General features: G+C 44.4%; 1 protein-coding gene across 1 annotated transcript; it reads right to left on the bottom strand.

Annotated features, from left to right (window-relative positions):
* Positions 1-92: 92 nt before the first annotated feature.
* Positions 93-15,346, bottom strand: ankrd2 (ankyrin repeat domain 2 (stretch responsive muscle)). The gene is made up of 11 exons (XM_090211981.1): positions 15,229-15,346; positions 12,122-12,140; positions 11,954-12,056; positions 10,396-10,515; positions 9,497-9,637; positions 9,214-9,319; positions 8,460-8,560; positions 8,074-8,172; positions 5,251-5,349; positions 2,743-2,841; positions 93-2,625 (listed from the first exon to the last, which is right to left on the bottom strand). The coding sequence occupies exons 1-11, from the start codon at positions 15,344-15,346 to the stop codon at positions 2,479-2,481; spliced, it is 1,152 nt and encodes a 383-aa protein (XP_090068107.1). The 3' UTR covers positions 93-2,478.
* Between the last annotated feature and the right edge of the window lie 1,852 nt (positions 15,347-17,198).

Below are 17,198 nucleotides of genomic sequence, written 5' to 3'. Positions count from 1 at the left end.
CTGCATTGGTCGTATTTTAAATCTGCTCACAAAGTACTGCTCTTAAAGACTTTTAACAACAAGAACAAAAATGCACTTCGACATACATTAGTAAATCATTTGTTGATTTAATATCACCATGGATGGTGTAATGTTGGAGAGCAACGCCAGCAGTGAATGTACTGGGAATCTTGGATTCTCATATGGATTATCTGCAATTTATATTGAATATATGGTGACAAGCCTACATGGCAAGATAGTGTCCCCACTAGGCACAGACTTCAACGTCTAATGATTCTAATGCAAGAACACAGCTTTTCAGGGGTTTTAAAGCTCTTCAGAAGAGAATCGCCAATGAGTTGCTTTAATAAGTCCAGTCACCAGCACCACACTGCTCAGCTGAAAGGACTTTTCTAAAAATGTATTTTCAGCAAAAGCAGATGACATGAAAGCAGCAGTCTCAACCTCACCGGTATAACGGCACACAGAACTAATCTTTGAACTTCAGCCTGTTGTGTCCTAGAAGGACACACTGCAGATAACACATGAATCAAATACCATGTACATGAGGGGTGTGAGTATGCAGGAAATATATAACAAATACAGTAAACGTGCTTATAACAAGTAAAAGTGCTTGGTTTATGTTCCTGAGAGCCATGCAGACACACACTAGGAGAGTAGAGCATATATTATCAGGCCACTACTGTAACAGTACGATCCTGTTACATCAAATATAACCAGAAAACAAGATGATGAGAGTTTGCCATGACTGTAGGTCTGCATTGAAATGACTTGATCAAATATGCAGTAGCCCACTGGGCACAAACCTCACTTCATCGTCTAGTTTTGATTTACACTTGTAGAAAAAAGGGTTACAAAATGTCCCCATTGGAGAACCGTTTTTGGTTCCAGATTGAAATCTTTTGGGTTCCATGTACAGCCCTCTGTGGAAAGGGTTCTACCTGGAACCAAATAGGATATGGGGACAGCCAAATAACCTTTTTAGGTTCAAGATAGCACTATTTTTTCTAAGAGGACTCAAAAGCCTGCACACGCTGTGCCTGTCCAGGATGGGAGTTGAAGTTAAGCCCTATGCACCCAGTCAGGGGCTGAAATGGTGGTGTCTGGTAAGGTATGTACCAGTGGGATAGGAGGTTTAGGGCTGATTTGGTAGTCTGGTTAGGTATGTACCAGTGGGATGTGGAGGTTTAGGGCTGATTTGGTGGTCTGGTTAGGTATGTACCAGTGGGATAGGAGGTTTAGGGCTGATTGGTGGTCTGGTTAGGTATGTACCAGTGGGATGTGGCGGTTTAGGGCTAATTTGGTGGTCTGGTTAGGTATGTACCAGTGGGATGTGGGGGTTTAGGGCTGATTTGGTGGTCTGGTTAGGTATGTACCAGTGGGATGTGGCGGTTTAGGGCTAATTTGGTGGTCTGGTTAGGTATGTACCAGTGGGATGTGGGGGTTTAGGGCTGATTTGGTGGTCTGGTTAGGTATGTACCAGTGGGATGTGGCGGTTTAGGGCTAATTTGGTGGTCTGGTTAGGTATGTACCAGTGGGATGTGGGATAGGAGGTTTAGGGCTGAAGGCTGATTTGGTGATCTGGTTAGGTATGTACCAGTGGGATGTGGAGGTGTAGGGCTGATTTGGTGGTCTGGTTAGGTATGTACCAGTGGGATGTGGAGGTTTAGGGCTGAAAGCTGATTTGGTGATCTGGTTACGTATGTACCAGTGGGATGTGGAGGTTTAGGGCTGATTTGGTGGTCTGGTTAGGTATGTACCAGTGGGATGTGGAGGTTTAGGGCTGAAGGCTGATTTGGTGGTCTGGTTAGGTATGTACCAGTGGGATGTGGAGGTTTAGGGCTGATTTGGTGGTCTGGTTAGGTATGTACCAGTGGGATGTGGAGGTTTAGGGCTGAAGGCTGATTTGGTTGTCTGGTTAGGTATGTACCAGTGGGATGTGGAGGTTTAGGGCTGAAGGCTGATTTGGTGATCTGGTTAGGTATGTACCAGTGGGATGTGGAGGTTTAGGGCTGAAGGCTGATTTGGTGGTCTGGTTAGGTATGTACCAGTGGGATGTGGATGTTTAGGGCTGAAGGCAGATTTGGTGATCTGGTTAGGTATGTACCAGTGGGATAGGAGGTTTAGAGCTGAAGGCTGATTTGGTGGTCTGGTAAGTTAGGTAACAGTGGGATGTGGAGGTTTAGGGCTGAAGGCTGATTTGGTGGTCTGGTAAGTTAGGTAAGAGTGGGATGTGGAGGTTTAGGACTGAAGGCTGATTTGGTGGTCTGGTTAGGTATGTACCAGTGGGATGTGGAGGTTTAGGACTGAAGGCTGATTTGGTGGTCTGGTAAGTTAGGTACCATTGGGATGTGGAGGTTTAGGGCTGAAGGCTGATTTGGTGACTCTGGTTAGGTATGTAGCAGTGGGATGTAGAGGTTTCGCGATGAAGGCTGATTTGGTGGTCTGGTTAGGTATGTACCAGTGGGATGTGTAGGTTTAGGGCTGAAGGCAGATTTGGTGGTCTGGTAAGTTAGGTAACAGTGGGGGTACCAGACCCACCTCCCTCAGCTGGTCCAGTTTCTCCAGAGTCTCCTTGGTGTCAAACTGCCACTCTTTCACCTGCTCCACTGCTGTAAAGCCCTCCTGAAACACACAGACACGTGATTGTACAAACAGTTACACACGGAAGCAAAAAGACACATTTGAATAGAAAATGTCTATGCCAACCTCAGGTTTTATTTGAGAAGATGTGATACTCACATGGTTTTTGAGCCTTGTATCAGCCCCTCCAACAATGAGCAGCTTGAGTATCTTATATCTGCCCAGACGCACAGCATCATGCAGAGGAGTGTCCCCCTCCTGGAATACAAAATTACAATACTACACTATGAAGACAACGAAGATAATGATGACAACGAGGACAACCAAGATAATGATGACAACGAGGACAACCAAGATAATGATGACAACAAAGACAACCAAGATAATGACAACAAAGACAACCAAGATAATGATGACAACGAGGACAACCAAGATAATGATGACAACGAGGACAACCAAGATAATGATGACAACAAAGACAACCAAGATAATGACAACAAAGACAACCAAGATAATGATGACAACTAGGACAACCAAGATAATGATGACAACGAGGACAACCAAGATAATGATGACAACGAGGACAACCAAGATAATGATGACAACGAGGACAACCAAGATAATGACACAAAGACAACCAAGATAATGATGACAACAAAGACAACCAAGATAATGACAACGAGGACAACCAAGATGATGAGCCACATTGTTACAATGATGATGTTTGTTTATTGTATTTCAAGAGGAAAGGAATGATAAAAGGCTTTTTAAGCACCAATACCACACAAAACTGGTAGAAAGAGGAGGAAGGGAAGCGCTACTAAGGTACACAATAGTACATTTTGGTAGACAGAAGGTGCTCTTTGGTAAAAGGGGTGAATTGGTCATCAAAAGAAAGGAGGACCAAGGCACTCTTCATATAATTAATTAAAATGCCTGTATTTGTATGACATGTTCAATAGAAACAACATTTTTAAAAATCAGAAGCGTTTTGGCTGCATGGCCTTTGTCAGGGAGGACAAAGAAATAATACAATGTCCTCTTTTGAACAGCTTTTTCAATTAGCCCTAATTTGAAGAGGGCATAGTTACAAAATTGATTGCACACACCTAGTAAGCAACACCATACACATTAAAAAGTGAAATACTGTAACTACTTTATAAAAAAAAATCAACTTCAAGCTAGACATATCAGAACGCCTAGAAAGGTAGTTCTAACCTTAAATATGACTGGGAGAAGTGTCAAGAATAAGAAAGCAATATATTCCCTAGTACACTAGAACACAGCAAAACATGAACAACAGTCTAAACATAGCTGAGGGCAATTGAGCAAAATGTCCACTAGATGACAGCAAATGGACCCATCACGACCCTACAGGAAGGGTGAGAAATCCATATCTTCATTTAAACCAGGGTACTTAGTGGCATGTAGTTTGTAAGTCCATATCTTCATTTAAACCAGGGTACTTAGTGGCCTGTAGTTTGTAAATCCATATCTTCATTTAAACCAGGGTACTTAGTGGCCTGTAGTTTGTAAATCCATATCTTCATTTAAACCAGGGTACTTAGTGGCCTGTAGTTTGTAAATCCATATCTTCATTTAAACTAGGGTACTTAGTGGCATGTAGTTGGTAAATCCATATCTTAATTTAAACCAGGGTACTTAGTGGCCTGTACTTTGTAAATCCATATCTTCATTTAAACCAGGGTACTTAGCGGTCTGTAGTTTGTAAATCCATATCTTCATTTAAACCAGGGTACTTAGTGGCATGTAGTTTGTAAATCCCAAAACTTTCCCTTTGGTTTAACTGTTTAAGACGGTCCACTTTTCTAATAGAGGCCGGAATATGATCAATACACATAGCTTGTAGGGAGGCAGGGTTGCCATGGTGTAGGGACTTGTAGTGCCTTGCCATGGTGTTAGGACTTGTAGTGCCTTGCCATGGTGTAAGGACTTGTAGTGCCTTGCCATGGTGTAGGGACTTGTAGTGCCTTGCCATGGTGTAGGGACTTGTAGTGCCTTGCCATGGTGTAGGGACTTGTAGTGCCTTGCCATGGGGTAGGGACTTGTAGTGCCTTGCCATGGTGTAGGGACTTGTAGTGCCTTGCCATGGGGTAGTCTCCATTGCCTACCCGTATGGCGTACTTGTGTTCCGCTAAGCGGTCTTGAAGGCGTCTCTTTGTCCGTCCAATGTAGAACACCTTGCACTGTGGACATTCCAATCTATAGATGACATGAGGGGTTTTGCAGTTAATGAAATGCTTGATGTACTACTCCATTTTAGATGCTGTGTCAACAAAATACTTCTTCTGGACAACCAAGATAATGATGACAACGAGGACAACCAAGATGATGATGACAACAAAGACAACCAAGATCATGATGACATCGAGGACAACCAAGATAATGATGACAACAAAGACAACCAAGATAATGATGACAACTAAGACAACCAAGATAATGATGACAACAAAGACAACCAAGATAATGATGACAATGAGGACAACCAAGATGATGAGCCACATTGCTACAATGATGATGTTTGTTTATTGTATTTCAAGAGGAAAGGAATGATAAAAGGCTTTTTAAGCACCAATACCACACAAAACTGGCTTACAAAATCATATTAGACCAGGTATGATGCAGTGAGAAAGCATGACGTCCTACCCTGTCTCTGGCGTTGATTTTGGCTCCACTGTTCAGCAGGTGTCCCACTACATCAGAATGGCCTGTCCTGGTGGCCACATGGAGAGGGCTGGCCATCAGCTAGGGATGGGAGAGAGAAAGAGAGAGAGAGAGCGCGAGAGAGAGAGAGAGAGAGAGAGAGAGAGAGAGAGAGAGAGAGAGAGAGAGAGTTACAGCCAACATGGGCGCATTTCTACTCATTTCCTCCTCTTCACCGGGATTGATGTGAAATACATTGTGAAAGATGCTGCAGATAACAATTCCTTGTAGCTGAAATCTTCCCAATTCTACATGTCAAAGGACAAAGAAACATGTATATTCTTAATATACACTGCTCAAAAAAATAAAGGGAACACTTAAACAACACAATGTAACTCCAAGTCAATCACACTTCTGTGAAATCAAACTGTCCACTTAGGAAGCAACACTGATTGACAATACATTTCACATGCTGTTGTGCAAATGGAATAGACAACAGGTGGAAATTATAGGCAATTAGCAAGGCAATAAAGGAGTGGTTCTGCAGGTGGGGACCACAGACCACTTCTCAGTTCCTATGCTTCCTGGCTGATGTGTTGGTCACTTTTGAATGCTGGCGGTGCTTTCACTCTAGTGATAGCATGAGACGGAGTCCACAACCTACACAAGTGGCTCAGGTAGTGCAGCTCATCCAGGATGGCACATCAATGCGAGCTGTGGCAAGAAGGTTTGCTGTGTCTGTCAGCGTAGTGTCCAGAGCACGGAGGCGCTACCAGGAGACAGGCCAGTACATCAGGAGACATGGAGGAGGCCGTAGGAGGGCAACAACCCAGCAGCAGGACCGCTACCTCCGCCTTTGTACAAGGAGGAGCAGGAGGAGCACTGCCAAAGCCCTGCAAAATGACCTCCAGTAGGCCACAAATGTGCATGTGTCTGCTCAAACGGTCAGAAACAGACTCCATGAGGGTGGTATGAGGGCCCGACATCCACAGGTGGGGGTTGTGCTTACAGCCCAACACCGTGCAGGACGTTTTTCATTTGCCAGAGAAAACCAAGATTGGCAAATTCGCCACTGGCGCCCTGTGCTCTTCACAGATGAAAGCAGGTTCACACTGAGCACGTGACAGACGTGACAGTCTGGAGATGCCGTGGAGAACGTTCTGCTGCCTGCAACATCCTCCAGCATAACTGGTTTGGCGGTGGATCAGTCATGGTGTGGGGTGGCATTTCTTTGGGGGGCTGCACAGCCCTCCATGTGCTCGCCAGAGGTAGCCTGACTGCTATTAGGTACCGAGATGAGATCCTCAGACCCCTTGTGAGACCATATGCTGGTGCGGTTGGCCCTGGGTTCCTCCTAATGCAAGACAATGCTAGACCTCATGTGGCGGAAGTGTGTCAGCAGTTCCTGCAAGAGGAAAGCATTGATGCTATGGACTGGCCTGCCCGTTCCCCAGACCTGAATCCAATTGAGCACATCTGGGACATCATGTCTCGCCCCATCCACCAACGCCACGTTTCACCACAGACTGTCCAGGAGTTGGCGGATGCTTTAGTCCAGGTCTGGGAGGAGATCCCTCAGGAGATCATCCGCTACCTCATCAGGAGCATGCCCAGGCATTGTAGGGAGGTCATACAGGCACGTGGAGGCCACACACACTACTGAGCCTAATTTTGACTTGTTTTAAGGACATTACATCAAAGTTGGATCAGCGTGTAGTGTGGTTTTCCACTTTAATTTAGAGTGTGACTCCAAATCCAGACCTCCATGGGTTGATAACTTTGATTTCCATTGATAATTTTTGTGTGACTTTGTTGTCAGCACATTCAACTCTGTAAAGAAAAAAGTATTTAATAAGAATTTCATTTCATTAATTCAGATCTAGGATGTGTTATTTTAGTGTTCCCTTTATTTTTTTGAGCAGTGTATCTTAACCCCACTGAGGACAAACCTGGACTGGTGAAATGATAAGGCCGTGGGTAGATGGCCATTCTGTTAGCTGGCTAACTCCATAATGAATGAAATGTCAGTAGCTATAGTCGCACAAAAGCATCATGACACACACACCCACGTCTCACCTTGTCCCTGATGTTGAGGTCTGCTCCATGTTTCTGGAGGACCTCGATCACAGCCAGGCTTCCTCCTCTACAGGCCCAGTGAACAGCTCTGGACTCCAGCTGGAACACACACACCCACGTCTCACCTTGTCCCTGATGTTGAGGTCTGCTCCATGTTTCTGGAGGACCTCGATCACAGCCAGGCTTCCTCCTCTACAGGCCCAGTGAACAGCTCTGGACTCCAGCTGGAACACACACACCCACGTCTCACCTTGTCCCTGATGTTGAGGTCTGCTCCATGTTTCTGGAGGACCTCGATCACAGCCAGGCTTCCTCCTCTACAGGCCCAGTGAACAGCTCTGGACTCCAGCTGGAACACACACACCCACGTCTCACCTTGTCCCTGATGTTGAGGTCTGCTCCATGTTTCTGGAGGACCTCGATCACAGCCAGGCTTCCTCCTCTACAGGCCCAGTGAACAGCTCTGGACTCCAGCTGGAACACACACACCCACGTCTCACCTTGTCCCTGATGTTGAGGTCTGCTCCATGTTTCTGGAGGACCTCGATCACAGCCAGGCTTCCTCCTCTACAGGCCCAGTGAACAGCTCTGGACTCCAGCTGGAACACACACACCCACGTCTCACCTTGTCCCTGATGTTGAGGTCTGCTCCATGTTTCTGGAGGACCTCGATCACAGCCAGGCTTCCTCCTCTACAGGCCCAGTGAACAGCTCTGGACTCCAGCTGGAACACACACACCCACGCCTCACCTTGTCCCTGATGTTGAGGTCTGCTCCATGTTTCTGGAGGACCTCGATCACAGCCAGGCTTCCTCCTCTACAGGCCCAGTGAACAGCTCTGGACTCCAGCTGGAACACACACATGGCCACCTTCACTGCACAATGTCTGAGACTTAACCACTGACTCATCACCAGCTTTCCATTCCACAGCCCTAACCTTATCAATTATCCAGTTATCAGCACAATACTTGAGGTTATATAGGTTACATACTGTATATATGATTAAAAGTTGTCCGTTTGTTCCCTAGTATTGGAGTTAAAAACACAATTATGTCAACTATGTAATTTCATAGCTTTTATCACAGCAACTTACATTGACTATAGAACATACTGTGTTAATGGCAAGAGTCTCTCACCCGGTCTTTAGAATTGATGTTAGCTCCTTTCTCTAGAAGCTTCTGGATGACGGTAGAGTGTCCCTCGATGGAGGCAAAGTGCAGTGCTGTCCTCCTTAACTGGAAAAATATTTAGTTATGTAAGATGTTGAACTGTTAAAATGATATCTGTCTCAGGTAAAAGGTACAATTGAGTTTTCAAAAAAATATTTTGTGCTATTGCTACAGTAGGGCCATTGCAGATCGCTGGGGCGGCAGGGTAGCCTAGTGGTTAGAGCGTTGGACTAGTAACCGGAAGGTTGCGAGTTCAAACCCCCGACCTGACAAGGTACAAATCTGTCGTTCTGCCCCTGAACAGGCAGTTAACCCACTGTTCCCAGGCCGTCATTGAAAATAAGAATTTGTTCTTAACTGACTTGCCTGGTTAAATAAAGGTAAAATAAATAAATAAATAAAATCGCTAGGCCACAATCATTTCAATTTACCTCTTGGACAATACAGTTGAACTTTGAACTATTGAGGCCAGATCTTTCAACAAGTAAATACGTATATTTTGTGAAGTGAAGTCACATGACTGTATTTTAACCTTTGTTTTAAGCCTTTTCCAGAAATGGGAATTTGACCAGAAATGAAAGCAATTGTCTGAGGAGGGTGCTGGACCTTCTGACATTAAAAGAAAAAGTGATCGTTCGGTGAAAGAAGCTTAATAAAGGTTGAAATTCAGATCATGTGACATGATAAGCTGACCATATACCATACAGACTACTACTTTCCTCATCACTGAAATTGGGGTCTCCTCCATCTTCCAGGTATTTCTCCACCACTTTGAGTTTACCCTGAGTCGCTGCCTTCATGAAGTCAAAAGTGTCTACAGGTCCTAACTGACAAACACAGAGACCCATAAAAAAACGTGTTTGTGTTACTCTCTGGGACTTGCAACTGATCCAGAATCAGCAAACCTTGGTCCCACTCTTCAAAATGACAAACAAGAGTATATCCTGCATTGTTCCAGTCATCAAAAATAAATATTGCTAAATGTGATATAAATGTTGCCTCACCACGGGTATGTCCATGGCCACCTTGGATGAGGACCCTGACTTCTTCAACTTCCTCCTCCGGCAGATCTCCTTTATGCTCTCTGGTCCTCCCTGATCAACTATCTTCCCCTCTGAAAATGAATTCCTCTCTCTCTCCTCTGGCTAGGGGAGACAAGATGGTGGTCAGAAGATTAGATTCTCCTCTCATACAGACTGACTCAGAATTGGTACCCCCCCCCCCCCCCCTCTCTCTCTACCTTAACATAATAACAACAATAAAGAATACGACTGCCAAAACACGACACGAGATAGATCACATTCATCGTGTAATTATATCTACTATTGTCTTAACTATTAAAAGTATTACTATAGGCTCATTCTTCATACACCAGCCCTGGTATGAGTGACTGGCCTCCCTTCCTTTGTTCTGTGTCTAGTGTAAACCAACAGCTGTCTGAACAGTAGCTAGCCTCCACCTGATTTACTACCGGGGATAGAAGGGGAGTTGGTGTGAGAGGGTCAGGTCAGTGCCTGTAAAAGCAGAGATGCCAGGGGCACATGTTGAAGTGGCTAATGGCCAGATACATTCATAGCATGGTAACCTCATAGCTTGTAAATGAGAACATGTTCTCAACAAAATATCTGGTAATAGAACAATGTTGTTGGCAGTAACCAACCTTGGGGAAATATAAACAGCCTCTTGAGGTAGATATAGGTGAATATAGATATAGGTGAATAGGTTGTGTGTTCTTCATAAAATACAGGTGAATAGAATCAAATATTGTCTCAATAACAAGCCTGGTAAAAGAGAGCTAAGTAGAATGTATTGACAGTAAACTGTTGCTGGATTTACAATGTGGGATTCACAGACTGTAATGTAACTGAGGGTGAATATATAACCAAATGTATCAGAAGTTTACTTCCTTTTCCTTTATCTGGATGCTTTCAACGTTGTGATTGGTGGGTTCACAGCCTGGTTCTTCCTGTTCAGGTGTGTCCCACTTCATACGTCCCAGCTTCACCGCTCGCGCTCTGCTACGCTGGTAAATAACAGAGAAATAATATTCAAATCATAACTCTATCTAAAGTGAAAAACACACCTTAATGTACTTTACAATTAACAGACATGCAAAAATAGAAAGACAAGCAAAACATTATTTTCCATTTGTAGAAAACCGGCGTAACCCTTCTGTGCCTGCAGTAAGAGTACTTATGTTTACAGTTTAAAAATAAAATAAAAGCTTTGGTACGTGATGAATTTTAAAAACTGTTAGTACAAAACTCCAAACTGACAACACTCGTTAAGCAGCCATTTTACAATCAAAACCGTTCATTACGCATTCATTTTGTTTGCAGACATCTTTCACCACACAACCATTGATCCAAAATCTAAGTTTACTGTGAAATATAATGAGTACATTGGTTTAATCACCAAAACACAACATAATGATATCTTCTCAATTTAGTTATTTGAACAACCAGCTAATCCAACAGTACTGTAAAGTGCAATACATTACACTCTGTTTTACATTAGGCAACACTTGCGCTACCCATTAAAATTGACTAAACATAAAATTTCCATCATTTCTATCCCATGTGTTATCAAAGGTGTGATCATTGGAAACATCTTTCACAATGTATTCAAATGAAAGAAATTAAGGAAACAATGTTTAGCAGCACTAGTATGCATCAAGCCTGTTTGAGCATTTCGCCCATAGAAAGAATTAACAGTAAATATGTTAATTGTTCATGCAGCTGGGGAAAAACCTTTTGGCATGGTGAATCCAAGCCTGACATAGGTCTGGCCTGATGCCATTGCATGCCTCATCCATGGCCCAAAGGAGGGTAGTGGAAATATACATCTTCCACCTGCATTGTAATCGTGTATTGTATTGTACAGCATTGTACTTATCTATTGTAGAGGTCCTGTACGTGACTCAGTTAGTAAGAGCATGGGCACCAGCAAGACCAGAGTTGTGGGTTTGATTCCCACTGGGTTCACATGCCAAAATATGTGGAATGTTGTCACTACGAATGCTACGTAAATGACATATATTACTGTATTACAGTGCTGTATTAGCCTGTATTAAAGTACTGTATTGGCCAATTATATTTTAGTAAAGCAGTATGAAATCTCCTGATCAAAAAGACCTCAGAAATGTCATTTTGCATACATGTTTACTGTATAGAGGATGTATTTCTTTCTTGTTTTGGAATTTCTGTATTATTTTCTTGTTGGTATTGTATTTATTTCTGCACTGCAGGAGCTAAAAAATACAAGCATTTCATTGCGCCTGCTGTAACATCTATTAATCGGTGTACGCGACTGTTAGGTGCCTCCTAAGAAGAGGTAGGTGCAGGAGAGCAAGGAATTGCCAGTGGCACAGTCGTTTATTATAAAGTCCCAGCCCAACAACAACAGGTGGGGAAACACACCCCAACGAAGTCGCCACACCTAGGGAAAATCACGAAACTCACCCCAACGAAGTCGCCACACCTAGGGAAAATCACGAAACACACCCCAACGAAGTCGCCACACCTAGACAAAATCACGAAACTCACCCCAACGAAGTCGCCACACCTAGGGAAAATCACGAAACACACCCCAACGAAGTCGCCACACTTAGAGAAAATCACGAAACTCACCCCAACGAAGTCGCCACACCTAGGGAAAATCACGAAACACACCCCAACGAAGTCGCCACACTTAGGGAAAATCACGAAACACACGAAGGAGAAACCTCTACTCCTAATACAGTACCAACGGTACAACGACCGTGAGAAACAAAAAATGAATAATCCCTCACAAAGACTAGCAGGCAGCGGAGGTTAATAAACCCACCGTAATGAACTAATATGACACTGGTGTAAACAAAACAGACAGACACAAACGAAAAGGAAAAATGGATCGGTGGCAGCTAGTATGCCGGCGCTGACGACTGCCGAGCCCCGCCCGAACAGGGAGAGGAGCCACCTTCTAGTAGGCCGGTGCTGACGACTGCCGAGAACCGCCCGAACAGGGAGAGGAACCACCTTCTAGTAGGCCGGCGCTGACGACTGCCGAGCACCGCCCGAACAGGGAGAGGAGCCACCTTCTAGTAGGCCGGCGACGACGACTGCCGAGCACCGCCCGAACAGGGAGAGGAGCCACCTTCTAGTAGGCCGGCGCTGACGACCCCCGAGCACCGCCCGAATAGGGAGAGGAGTCACCTTCTAGTAGGCCGGCGCTGACGACTGCCGAGCACCGCCCGAACAGGGAGAGGAGCCACCTTCTAGTAGGCCGGCGCTGATGACCCCCGAGCACCGCCCGAACAGGGAGAGGAGCCACCTTCTAGTAGGCCGGCGCTGACGACCCCCGAGCACCGCCCGAACAGGGAGAGGAGTCACCTTCTAGTAGGCCGGCGCTGACGACTGCCGAGCACCGCCTGAACAGGGAGAGGAGCCACCTTCTAGTAGGCCGGCGCTGACGACCCTCGAGCACCGCCCGAACAGGGAGAGGAGTCACCTTCTAGTAGGCCGGCGCTGACGACCTCCGAGCACCGCCCGAACAGGGAGAGGAGCCACCTTCTAGTAGGCCGGCGCTGACGACTGCTGAGCATCGCCCGAACAGGGAGAGGAGCCACCTTCTAGTAGGCCGGTGCTGACGACTGCCGAGCGCCGCCCGAACAGGGAGAGGAGCCACCTTCTAGTAGGCCGGTGCTGACGACTGCCGAGCGCCGCCCGAACAGGGAGAGGAGCCACCTTCTAGTAGGCTAGCGATGCCGACTGCCGAGCACCGCCCGAACAGGGAGAGGAACCACCTTCTAGTAGGCCGGCGCTGACGACTGCCGAGCACAGCCCGAACAGGGAGAGGAGCCACCTTCTAGTAGGCCGGCGCTGACGACTGCCGAGCACCGCCCGAACAGGGAGAGGAACCACCTTCTAGTAGGCCGGCGCTGACGACTGCCGAGCACCGCCCGAACAGGGAGAGGAACCACCTTCTAGTAGGCCGGCGCTGACGACTGCCGAGCACCGCCCGAACAGGGAGAGGAACCACCTTCGGTGGAAGTCGTGACAGTGACCAGTAAACTTTGATTCGTTACATACGGTATATATCTGATCTTGTCAATAACATATTTTTATTTTATTTACTGTGAAGTAAAATCATAATAGTCATCGTCATAGTAGTACATTCAAGAGTGGTGCAGCGGTCTAAGGCACTGCATCTCAGTGTTTGAGGCATCACTTCAGTGTCACTACAGACAGCCTGGTTCGATTCCACGCTGTATCACAACTGGCCATGATTGGGAGTCCCATACGGTAGGGCAGCGCACAATTTGCCCAGCGTCGTCCGGGTTTGGCAGGTGTAGGCTGTCATTGTAAATAATAATTTGTTCTTAACTGACTTGCCTAGTTAAATTTATGAAATTATAATAATTAAAATATATATAATACCTTTTATGTTTCTTATTTTCAGACATACATTTGAATGATGTAGTTCTCTAAATCTGTAGTAGACAAGCCAGTGTAAAATCTAGAGGTTTACCAGACAGTTAAGTGATTATCGATTAAGAGCAGTTGGATTAAGTAATAGTAAAATTTATTTTAGATTATGAGAAAATAATCATATCAAAAGTAATGTGAGCGTTGCATTATGAAAGGCAATTGCTTTATATGAACATGTATTGTCATGTGAAACATTTATTTCTAGATAAAACACTGATTACGGTTTGTGAAAAAGTGACTTAGGATTTTGTGTGTTGAATTGTCAATTGAAAATGTGCTTAAACTTTTGGAACAACTGCCTGTTTGATGATCTGTTTTCATTTTGTACTAAGAGTTGTGAAAATGAACCACATACTTGCACTAAATATTACACTAAAGAGATGAACAAAAGTGTAACATGAGATTAGTGGTAAATATAATGTATAACCAACACGCTAATTTCCCTCTAGTGCTGAACTGCGGGTGTAAGAAAGTATAAATGAAGTCATTCATTCAAATCTGTGAATCCCAAATCTGTCTGCTTGTAGAGGAAGGTGATATGGAACTCTGCTCTCTCCCTGGAGGCAGTATCAAACAATCTGTTGAGAGGCATGGATCATAGAGGAATCTACAAGAACACTTGTCCATGCAATATCATGTATTTTTGCACGGACTAGTCAAAGGAATCATTGCAAACTGAAATGATGATATTAGAAGGGTAAAAACATGAACAAATATAAACAAAAATCCTGAAGTAAAATCCTTGCAGACACCATGACATTCAAATGTCTATGAAAGTGTCTATGAAACAAAATAAATGTCTAATCAAGGACATTACTTTATTTATATTTCAGTAATTACTTGATTTCATGTATTAGTTGTAAAGATGTAGCAATGTATTATAGATAGCCTACTGTAGGTCAGAGGTCAGGCTGTTAAGTTAATAAGCTGTAAACTATTTCAGAAGCAGCAACGGGTCATGTGGTTACAGATACCTCAGATAACTATAGGTCACACCAGGGGGAGAACTGCCCCCTCTCATTGAAGCCATGAAGTTCATGGCCGACCAGAGAACTGCAGGCTGTTGTTTTCAGAAAGCAATATCCCCCTATGTACTGAATGGGAAAATGGCAATCTTCGTGGTCAATATTTGTGTGAATGAAATTAAAATCAGAAGACAGTCACAGTATCAATAATTGCTTCTATTACATCAGATGTACAGTATGTCCTTGAACGAATTATAAACAAATCTCACAAAGAACAAGTTAAAAGGATACATTTGTTTCTACCGGCAGCCTGCAGTCCCCGGTCGAACTTAAACTTGAAATACTCAATGAGAGTGGGCAGTCGTCCTCCCCACTTCCTGAAGTGGTCGCCATTCTCCCCACTTCCTGAAGTGGTCGCCATTCTCCCCACTTCCAAGAAACGGCATCTTAGCAAGCTAAAACCGACTTCCTGAGCTTTAAATGGTGTGATGTCATTGATGACTTTGTCCATTCTTATACAGTCAATGGGTCACACATAGTCACACAGTCACAGCAAAGGCTAGCTCAGGTCACTCAGCCTCACACACAGTTCACACCAGCTAATGCAAGTGCATGTACTGTATGTGTGGGTGTTTGTACACATGTTTGTGTCTATGTTAAAATGTACAGTAGGATACGTCATTGTTCTGAAGGCCCAGATATTTTCCTGTGTTTTATATAATTTCCACACTATGAGGTTGAAAAAATACTGTGAAATTGTGAAAATGATGACAATGCACTTTTAGTGTAAGAGCTGTTTGAAAAGATCTCCTGAAATTTCAGCCTGTTTTGGTGGGATGGAGTTTTGACCTTCCATGGTAACAGCACCAAGCTGTATATTAGTTAATAGACCAATTAGAAAGAGAGTTCCAAACCTCTCTGCCAATAACAGATCGTTTCCAGTTTTCCCCTCCTTACTCAGTTCTAACATAATTCTTTCTTGAGAAATTTGCTTCGAATTTGCTTTTTTGTTTATTTTTAACCATTTTAAATGAAAACAAACTGTTACCCAGAAATGATTTGATATTGAGATTTAAAAAAAGGCTGCATTGGACCTTTAAATACTCATCTGTGGCTAAATATGATGGCATTATTTGAGCTCTCAGGCAACTTTCCCAATGTAAAACATTTGTCTATTATGTCATGAATTGGATTCAGCCCTGATGCTCCCATCCATCTTCATTAGAGCCTTGGTGAGGAAAAGGTGTGAGGCACAGAAAGTATGCAGCCTCGCAGGTTAGTGTCCCACTAGCCATCTCAATAGAGTTCCCTTTCATTTATCTTCATGGATAGTCACCCGTTGAAGTGTTCTGGGGTAAGGAATGGGTTTTTTAATACACCGTTGTTGTTTATGATAACGCAATGACGTGTTACCTATTTACTACTAGAATGCATCTTGAGTTTAAAACGTGCTAAATAAGTGCTCATTTCCCCCTACCTCAGACTTCTTGAGGTCCTGTTCTGCTGTCACATTGGTAGCCCACTGCACATCCTCCTCCATACTGGGATGTCCGTTCAGGGTTGAAATGGAAACAAAACGACAGAAACACAACTTCACAATTCTCACTTCCAATTTACATATAACAGTTCTAACAGCTGAATAGCAAACAGATTGTCTGTCTAAACGTCAGTATAACCTGCTCAGGGGACCGGTTGGTTACCAGCTGGGATGTGGCAGTCCAGATGATCTTATACTTCCTGATTGGAATGTCAGGCTCACCAGGGGCATTGTGAAACCCTAGTAGACAGGTCTACTACTGTAGACCTGGAGCGTGTGTGTGTGTGCAAGTGTGTGACCCCCCCCCCCCCCTTACACACACACACACACACACACACACACACATACACACACACACACACTCTAGAGTCATGAGCACAGGGTGCATTCGTTCCACAAGTTCTTAGTTTTACCCTGCCCTGTGCCAGCCCTGTTAGCTGTCGTTTTACAAGGCCTCCAGACTCCAGGCCTGTAAACTCACAGTTTTGGACGATTACGTTATTTATAAGTGCGTCAAGTGATACCTTGTAAATATCGGCAAGGCTCATACCGTGAAGCAACCAATCAGAGACCGGCGTCGAGGACCGTCCTTTAAGGATACAGTTTGACACAATTATCAGTCGGTTTATCAGTCTGTAACAAAAGACCTTGTATGTTACAAATGTTGTTCACAGCCCACCCCCCTCCCACACGCACACACACACACACACACACACACACACACACACACACACAC

The sequence above is a fragment of the Oncorhynchus mykiss genome, chromosome 20 (genome assembly GCF_057628025.1).
Source record: "Oncorhynchus mykiss isolate SJ-2025 chromosome 20, ASM5762802v1, whole genome shotgun sequence".
Taxonomy (NCBI): Eukaryota; Metazoa; Chordata; class Actinopteri; order Salmoniformes; family Salmonidae; genus Oncorhynchus; species Oncorhynchus mykiss.
The sequence above is the reverse complement of the archived record's forward strand: the minus strand, read 5'-3'. Positions and strand labels throughout refer to the sequence as shown.

What these genes read in the sequence shown, in the direction of transcription:
- ankrd2 (XM_090211981.1), bottom strand. Translation starts at nt 15,346, where the DNA reads ATGGCGACCACTTCAGGAAGTGGGGAGAATGGCGACCACTTCAGGAAG. An exon ending in GGTGTGGCGACTTCGTTGGG is followed by an intron (nt 10,516 to 11,953) that starts GTGAGTTTCGTG and finishes GTTATTTACCAG; the next exon opens with CGTAGCAGAGCGCGAGCGGT. An exon ending in TGGCCATGGACATACCCGTG is followed by an intron (nt 9,320 to 9,496) that starts GTGAGGCAACAT and finishes TGTGTTTGTCAG; the next exon opens with TTAGGACCTGTAGACACTTT.